At 62.9% G+C, this 8,811-nt stretch overlaps 2 protein-coding genes across 2 annotated transcripts in view; one reads left to right on the top strand and one right to left on the bottom strand.

The window, feature by feature from the left end:
• FAM171A2 (family with sequence similarity 171 member A2) overlaps window positions 1-819 on the top strand; it is a 9,251-nt gene extending 8,432 nt beyond the window's left edge. Inside the window, 1 exon segment of the mRNA XM_007455115.1 lies at window positions 1-819. This exon segment is cut by the window's left edge and continues 11 nt beyond it. Coding sequence (XP_007455177.1) covers window positions 1-819 — 819 coding nt within the window.
• Window positions 820-1,816: 997 nt separating this feature from the next.
• GRN (granulin precursor) lies at window positions 1,817-5,521 on the bottom strand. The gene is made up of 12 exons (XM_007455114.1): window positions 5,384-5,521; window positions 5,134-5,259; window positions 4,932-5,016; window positions 4,362-4,474; window positions 4,130-4,265; window positions 3,914-4,008; window positions 3,555-3,678; window positions 3,185-3,282; window positions 2,848-3,093; window positions 2,376-2,609; window positions 2,043-2,273; window positions 1,817-1,954 (listed from the first exon to the last, which is right to left on the bottom strand). Exons 1-12 carry the CDS (start codon window positions 5,519-5,521, stop codon window positions 1,817-1,819), a joined length of 1,764 nt encoding a protein of 587 aa, XP_007455176.1.
• Window positions 5,522-8,811: the final 3,290 nt, after the last annotated feature.

Raw genomic sequence — 8,811 nt, 5'->3', positions numbered from 1 at the left:
GAGCCGGCCCCGCCCGAGGGCGCGGCCCCCGGCCCGGCGCGCCCTTTTCCCCAGCCCGACCCCCAGCGCCCGCTGATGCCGGGCCACTCGGGCGCGGGGGGCGAGGGCGGCGGGGGTGGCGGCAGCGAGGGCTGGGGGAGTGGGCGCTCGGCACCGGTCAGCGGCTCGGTCACCATCCCGGTGCTGTTCAACGAGTCGACCATGGCGCAGCTCAACGGGGAGCTGCAGGCGCTGACCGAGAAGAAGCTGCTCGAACTGGGCGTGAAGCCTCACCCGCGCGCCTGGTTCGTGTCCCTCGACGGGCGCTCCAACTCGCAAGTGCGCCACTCCTACATCGACCTGCAGGCGGGCGGCGGCGGCCGCAGCACCGATGCCAGCCTGGACTCGGGCGTCGACGTGCACGAGGCGCGGCCGCCGCGCCGGCGGCCCCTGCGGGAGGAGCGGGAGCGCACCCCTGCTGCCGCCCCGCCGCCGCCGCCGCCGCCGCCGCCGCCCGCGCCCCCGCGCCTGGCGCTCAGCGAGGACACGGAGCCGAGCAGCAGCGAGAGCCGCACGGGCCTCTGCTCCCCGGAGGACAACTCGCTGACACCGCTGCTGGACGAGGTGGCGGCGCCCGAGGGCCGGGCGGCCACGGTACCCCGGGGGCGGGGCCGCAGCCGCGGGGACAGTTCCCGCAGCAGCGCCAGCGAGTTGCGGCGCGACTCGCTCACCAGCCCGGAGGACGAGCTGGGGGCGGAAGTGAGCGACGAGGCGGGCGACAAGAAGAGCCCGTGGCAGCGGCGGGAGGAGCGGCCGCTCATGGTGTTCAACGTCAAGTAGCACCCGGCCTGGCGCCGCCTCCGGGCCTGCCCCCGCCCCCTCCGCCCGGGCCCGCCCCCAGGGTGCGTGCTCCCGGGGGCCGCGGGGGCCCTCGCCCTTAGCCCCGACTGGAAAGATGCCCGGGGGCCTGCGTAGCTGTCAGGTGGTATGTGCTGGGTAATGTCTCGGGAGGGACCCGTATCTGCCTCCGAGAGGGAGGTGGGAGGGGTTCAGACCCCCGATGGGAGGTGCTGGGGAGGAGGGCTGGGTGGGGGGGAAGCAGTCAGTGCCTGCATAAACGTGGCTGTACATAGAAAGCTCTATTGTGGGAAAGCAGGAGGGGCACTTGGGCCTCAGCTGCTAGTGTGAGGGCTGGGAAGGGAAGGGCGTTCTAGTGGACCCCTGGGAGGGGAGGGGGTGCTGCGTGCCGACTAGCCCACCTCTGGGCTACGATGTCACAGGGCTGGAGGCTGGGGCGGCTCTGGGGACTAGGGGATAATGTGATGGGATCGCTGTGGGCAACAGCAAATATAAAACTGGTGAGATAAAACTTCTGTGTATCTTTCTGTGAGGTGGGGGGAATGTGGACACTGGATGGAGGCCCTGGCTCCGGGGCCCCCTGGAGAGGGCAGGCAGGGTGGCCAAATCAGACACTGTTAAGAAAGTGTACAAACTTTACTGCAGCGCGCACACGCACACACACACACACACACACACACACACACACACACACACACACACACACATGCACACCTGTGGATAGGGAACAGCACCTGGCCACAGGGTCCACGGAAATGGGGGGAGGGGATGGCAGCTGGAAACGTGGCTTTTGCCACAGCCCTCCTTGGGATAGGGAGGGCCTTAGACTGAGGCCCCGCCTCCCAGGATGACAGGGGTACTCAGAAATGGGGGTCTGGGAGACTGTGGCGGCCGAGAGGTGCTGGGGAGGCCTGAGCAGCGGGCACCCTCTGAGCAGGGTCCCAAAGGCCACGGAGTGTCTTCAGCCCTCGGTCCCTCCTCACAGCAGCTGCCTCGGGGCCGGGTCCCTCTGAGGAGCATCCCAGCGCACGGCTTCCCGGAGCACACACTTGGTGCCCTTGGTCCCACAGCGGAAGCCAGAGGGACAGCAGTGACGCCTGTCCGCACAACACATGCCCTGGATGGTGGGAGTGGGGGGTGAGAGTTGCGGGTGGCAGGACCCAGCCCAGGCCCACACCCGGCCCCAGGGCGGGGGTGGCACTGACCTGGCGGTAGGGACAGCAGGCCCAGCCCCCTCGGCTGTCTCGGCAGCAGGTTTGGTTATCGTGGCAGAAGTGCCCCTTCCCACAGTCCACATTCCCCACACCCACGTGCCAGCCGCGGTCCAGGTGGGCAGCAGGGCGGGCAGAGTCCACCTCTTTCTCGCAGGATCGGGCCTTCACGTTGCAGGTGTACCCAGCTGGGCAGCAGTGCTGGCGGTCCTCACAGCACACGGCCTGGGGGGGACAAAGGGGCATTACACTCTCGACCACCTAACGTCCCCCCACCCGGGACTGGACTCCCCTGTCCTGTCCGGAAGCAGGCAGGTGGGCACTCACGTGTGGCAACTGGCAGCAGGCCCAGCCCCCGCTCAGGCTTGGGCAGCAGGTCTGCCCCACCGGGCAGCTGGTGTGCTGGTCACAGCCCATGTCTCTGGAGTGGGACAGGGAAGCCTGGCGGGCAGGCAACTTGGCCAGTCCGGTCACCACCTTGTTCCCCCTCTTACAGTGCCCCCCGGCCAAACACGTGTAGCCCTGGGGGCAGCAGTGCTGGTGGTCTGAGCAGCAGACAGCCTGGGGAGGTGGCAGAAAAGGGTGGTCTAGGTAGCTACCACGGGATGAAGCACTGAGCCCCCGCTGCCTCCACTCTGCCTCTCCTGCTCACAGTTCCTCCAGCTGGGAATGACTCTGACTAAGCTGGTGCCACCCGTGGGCCAGGCAGAGGGCAGGAGAGCAAGGCAACAGGAGCCTGGCCATGTGCTCAGGCCAAGACAGCGTCCCTCCCCCCAATACTCTCCCCCTTTCCATGCACCTCTGGGACAGGACAGCAGCCCCACTCCCCAGACGTGAGTCGACAACAGGTATTAGAGGAGGGACAGCTGGTGATGTTATCACAGGGGACATCATTCTCCACGGCTCGGGGGTCCGGCAGGCTGACGTGGGCTGGGGCCTTCCTCATCCAGGGCACCCGGCGGGCCCCCTGTTCACAGGTACCCTTCTCTGTGTCACACCTAAACCCAGCCGGGCAGCAGTGCACGTGGTCCTCACAGCACACAGCCTAGGATGGAGGGAGAGGGGACGGTGGGCCTGGGGGGCCTAGCTGGCTGCCACCCTCTGCTCAGCCCAGGCCACTCACCACTCCTCGGTACCTGGGCAAAAGGGCAGCAGCCCCAGGCCCCGGACAGCAGGCGGCAGCAGGTGTAGTCGTCGGGGCAGCTCACCTCCATGTCACACTTCACCTCCTGCACTGTGAGGCAGGCAAGGAGGATGGGTCAGCAGTCAGCTGGGAACCCTCAGGGGTGCCCTCCCTTTGTCAGTTCCACAGCTAGAACCGGATGTGAAGGATGGAGGGTACCGCTCAGGCCACCCCTGGCAGTGATCCTAAGGCAAGGCCCAATGTGGACGAAAGGGGGCTGTCCCTGCCCTGGCCCCTCCGTGCGGCCATCAGTCCCCAGCCCCATTTCTGCTCACTCCTCATGGTGCAGGTGGAATGGCGGCGTCTGTGGCCTTCCCCGGTACCTGTGTGTGCGGGCAGCTTGATGAGGAGGTCCGTAGCATTCTCCTTGGAGAGGCACTTACTCTGGATCAGGTCACACACAGTGTCCTGGGGGCAGCAGTGCAGGTGGTCGGAGCAGCAGATGGCCTGGGTGAGGGCAAAGTGGTCTTTGGGATTTCCAGTCTCCCTAGAGCTCAGGGAGCAGCCAGGCCGACAGCTGGCACTGCCCCAATCCCCCACTAGGGGGTGGCATGAGTCCTGAGCAGCCAGGCTCCCACCCCAGCCAGCCAGCCCCACCCCTTAGAGTCCCTGCCTGGTAGGTAGGTGTCCAGGCCAGATGGCTGTGGACGCACAGCCCAACTGGCTACAGCCCCTCACTCACACTGGGCATCGGGCAGCAGCCATACTTTCCACTGGGCAGCTTGCAGCAGGTAGAACCATCAGGGCACTGGGACTGTGCATCCGGGCACATGACCACTGGAAGGAGAGAGAAAGGTGAGGGGCAGCCAGGGTGGAGGGGAATGTCTCCCCAGCTAGGAGTTAGATGAGGCCTCTCCTCACTCCCAGCTCACACCCCGACACTCTCCCACCTCCTTACCTGGCCTTTTAGTCTTTTGGGCAGGGATCTTCTTTGCTAGGGGGTGGGTGCCTGTGGCCGTGAGGCAGAGGCCACGAGCCAGGTCACAGGAGGTGCCATGAGGGCAGCAGTGCACCTTGTCTTCACAGCAAGAAGCCTGAGAAGAGATGGCCCTGACTATGTCTTTGCTCCCTCCAGCCCTTCCTCTGCCCCCACTGCCCTCCTCCTTCCCCCCATCTTCCCAAACTTGTACCTGGGGCATGGGGCAGCATCCCCACGAGCCATCAGGCATACTGCAGCATGTGGAGGAGTTGGGGCATTCGAACTGTCTGTCGGGGCACTGGACGGCACCCAAGGGCTTGGTATCTGTGGACGGGATGACCCAGGATTCCACCCAGTCAGTGAAAGTCATTCCTCCCACCACTCAAGGAGCTGCTGGCACCAGGGCCTGCAGGCCCAGCTACAGGAGGATTCGGGGGCTGGCACTAGGGCTCAGGGCTCCCCCAGGCTTTCCTAACCCACTCTCCCCCAAGCCAGTCCTTGCCGCAGCAATATGGCACAGGGAAGAGGCATCCACTGACTGGGTAGGCCTTAAACCAGGCCAGCTTGGCCCCTCCCCACCCACACAATGCTTGGCCGTGGGTCTGGAGTCTTACATTCTCTCTTGACCCCTCCTCGCCCCCGTGCTGCCCCTCTCTCCAGAGCAGGGGGGCTGCTTAGTACAGATGTCACGTGAATGAGGACACGAGGGCAGGAATCAAGGTCACCCAGCTGGCGGCACTCCTGGGTGCTCCAGGCTCTATGTGCTGCCCATCTGGCTCACCTGATCTTTGGAAGCAGGACCGCCCGTCAGCACTGCAGTGGAAGCCCTGGGGGCAGCAGTGGTGGCCATCCCCGCATGACACGGCCTGTGGGACACAGAGATGCCTTCGTTGGCTAGGCCCATTTCCCTGAGGGTGGGAAGAGAGTGCAGGAAAAGTGTAAACGCAGACCCAGGCCCTCCATCGACCTAATGGCACCCTCACCTCTGGGAACGGGCAGCAGCTGGAGGTCCCCGAGATAGTGAGGATGCAGGAGTAGCCAGGAGAGCAATGGGCATTGGTCTGGCATGGTGTGCCCAGATGCCGGCTCAGCGCCGTGGGCCACTTGTCCTGGGAAGCAAGAGGAAGGGATAAACCGAAGGACCCGAGCCCGGCCCCCTCCTCTGGCCAATCCAAGATGAACCTTTGGGAAATCCCAGGCTTCTAGCTCTTGCCTGGGTCGAAGGGCACTCACCGGAACGGGATTGCAGCAGCTGTAGGTAGCTCCTCTCAGGTCCAGGCAGCAGGCCACAGGGCAGAGCTGACCGTCTGGGCACTGTGTTCCAGCCACCAGCCCTGTCACTAAGGCCACCCAGCTCACCAGGGTCCACATGGTCCACCTGCAAAATCCCTAGAGGCATTTGGCAACCAGCTGAAGCCCAGGCCACCCTCGATTCTGGGCCCAGTCACTCCCCCCGCCCCAGGCTCAGGCCGAGCTGAGCCTCCCCAGCCACACCCTGTCCAGACCGGAAGAAGGATGTGGGGCCTGAGATTCAGTTTCCTACGTGTGTCCTGTGTGGGTGTCACACGTGCACCAGCGCGTGTACACCCATGAGCATGAACGCTGGCATGAGCACGTGTGTGAATCTGTGTCCCCACATGTGGCCTAACACCTGAGTCTCTGTGGCTGAGTGTGTAGAGACGTGGGTATGTGAGTCAGGAAGATTTGTGGGGTTTGTGGGTCTGATCTGTGGGGACGTGGACCACCTCCGAGGGGTGGGGAAGGCATCAGTAGCCATGAGAGGACAGGGATGGGGTGCAAGGAGGGAGTCTCCCCTTGAAGAAAAGCCAGGGTTCCACTTCCCGAGCCAGCCCCTCTCGATGTCCGATGCTGTGCTCACACCTGCACCCTGCTAAGGCCTGTTGGCGGGGGAAAGGGAGGGGAGGACACTTGATGACATTGGCAACCACGGGGTTGAGAAAGTTGTGAAAAAGGAAGTGCGGTGCCGGTGGAGCCTGGGCTGCCTTCCCCAGAGGCCAGCCACCACCTGCCCACTGACTGTCGCCTCCCCACCCAAGGAAGGGGATACACAGGCTGAGTCAACCTTTGGGACACCTGTGTTCTAAGGGCCCCCTGATACCACCAGGCCCTTTCAGAATCCCCAAACATACCCCCCTCCCTTCCCCCCACCTCTCCCTGCCCTGGAGCCGAAACCCAGCTGCATGTGGGGAGACCACATGTTCCCACCGGGCTGCCGACCTGCATCATCAGAGGGAAGTAAGCCTCGGTCTCTGGAAGGAAGCAGCCTTTCACTTCCTAAACAACTCTTCCCCCAAGCTCAGCCAGCCCTGCTAGCTCAATGGGGTGGGCCCAGGAGATGTTACTCTGCCTAGAGGGGCCGAAACAGTCATGTTTGTTGAGCCTCTTAGGAGCCAGTGACAACACTCTATATTATTTTCTTTCTTCTTCGCAACAACTGTCCAAAGTAGAAATTATTACCTTTACTTTTCAAAGGAGGAAGCTGAGGCTCAGAGATGTGAAGTAACTCCCCCCTGTCATATGTCGAGACTTAGAGATGACAGGCTTTGATGGCTCCAGACTATACTGGACCTGGGTTCATTTCACAAGTGGACCATGGGTAGCGCTTGGGAATGGGACCCCAAACCCCAGGAGGAGAGAGGCCTGGGGTCCAAGCTGAGAAGAGGGGCAGAAGCGCTTCCTGGACAGGTGGACCAGGCCAGGACAGAAACACAGAGTACGGGGCCACCTGGATACTGCACATGGGTCCTAGTCCTAGAACTGCCACCGTTGACTATGAGAGCCCCAGAAGTTGCTCCCTGTCTTTGGGCCTCAGTTCCCCATTAGTCTGTGTGTGGACACTGCACACTTTGTATGGCAGGGAATCGCACACACCCAGTCACTCACATCCTCTCTCCCTCACCTGGTTTTCCTCAGCGCCCCCCCTCCAGCTCAAAGACCATCCCCAGGAGGCCATCTCCTGGCCAGGTAAGGCTGAAGAAGACTGGTCCTGGACTGCGGCCCCTTTCACCCTCTACACCGATGCCCACAGCCCCCCACCCTGCAAGGCATCTACAGCCGGCCGCTGTAGGAGTGCCTGTCTGCACACATCTCAGACTACTCAGCGCCCTAGTGATTCACTTGCATATATTCTTCCTGTGTATCCTGAGGCTCGGGAGGAGAGCGTATGCTTCTCCCGGATATACGTGCGCGCGCGCGCACAAACACACCCAGGACCAGGGATGGGGGAGGAGGGGACCCAAGTCCTCTCAGCAGGGCTCCCAGTGGTGGCCTCCCTCCTCCTCCCCCCCTACGCTGCCACCGCAGAGAGGGTCTTCTTCAAGCCCCCAGCTCCGCCATCTTCCGCTAGGGGGCAGCCCCCAACTCCGAGTGTCAGGAAAGAAAGATTCCCAAAAGGTGAGCCAACCCAGCAGCGAGAGAGCAGAAAAAAGTGGCAGGGGGAGGCGGAAGTTAGCTCGTCCCACCCCCACCCCCGCGAGAGGAAGCGAGAGAGAGCCAGACACAACCCAGGGGGTTCAGTCACCACTCCCAAGTCCCTACTGTCTTCGAGGTGGCCAGCGTCTCAAGCCCCGTCCCCAGCCCTCCGAGCTCGGGGACCATGGGCGGGCGCCTCGCCGGCTCCCGGCCGCCGCGGGGACTACCCACCAGCACCAGCACCTGCCGACGGGGGCGGAGTCGGCTCCAGAACGGAGTAGTCTCTGCTTTGGGGGAAGGGGCTGCAGGCCCCAGGGGTGCTGGAGAGGGAGAAAGCCCCTTCGAATGGGGGTTACTGCAGTTACTGCTTATTCCCACCACCCATAAAACGCCTTCCAGTGCATCGGAGTTTCTCTAAGGGAGTCTTTTCTTGTCTCCCTGATGAAGCTACAGAGGAGTCTGAAGCCCCCACCTCCTCCTGGCTGGGCCCCTGGGGAGGAGCAAGCGAGAGGTCTACGCAGCCACCCTCCTTACCTGCGTCGGGGTCGGCGATCCCTGGGAAGCAGCGACCGGGCAGCTCACCAACTTGGCCCCCTCGGCGCGTTGGCCCACCCACCTCTGTTTCCATTGGCCAGGTGTCCGGGATGTCGCACTCCCATTGGCTACTCATCGACGTAAAGGCGGGGCCAACCTGGGAGGCTGTGCTGCTTTTCCTACTCAATTCGCTCTCCTCCCCGCCTTCCTCTCTCTCCCCAGCCCCCCATTTCTAGGGATCATGTGATTAGGGAATCATGTGATGCCGTCGCCTGCTAAGCCTGCCTGGTGGTGCTCGCCTCGCCGCCTCCTGCAGCCCCATCCCGAGATGGGCCAGCTCCTGTCAGGGGATATTGAGAGCCAAGAGCTGTCCCTTAGAGGGTGCGTACAAGAGCATTTACAGGATCTCTTGGATTTGGAACATTTGTGCATCCTGTTTCTATTCTAGTCAACCAACTCAGATTTAATGCTGGGCAGCCGGGCCCCAAAGGGGAGTGAAGGAGTAGTGAGGGCAAGGATAAACAGCCCTCAGGCCCCTTCCTCAAGGGGCTCACAGCAGGGGGTGGGATGGGGTTGGAGAATCGGGAGCCAGGTGCTCTAGGTGTGTGTAAGGAAGACGTAGTAGGTTGGCTCTAGGCAGGGAAAAAGAGGTTTAAGTGCCCTTGGGGGCACTTTTTTTTTTTTTTTTTTTTTTT

This window comes from Lipotes vexillifer, unplaced genomic scaffold, assembly GCF_000442215.2.
Source record: "Lipotes vexillifer unplaced genomic scaffold, Lipotes_vexillifer_v1.1 scaffold1639, whole genome shotgun sequence".
Taxonomy (NCBI): Eukaryota; Metazoa; Chordata; class Mammalia; order Artiodactyla; family Lipotidae; genus Lipotes; species Lipotes vexillifer.
The sequence above is the reverse complement of the archived record's forward strand: the minus strand, read 5'-3'. Positions and strand labels throughout refer to the sequence as shown.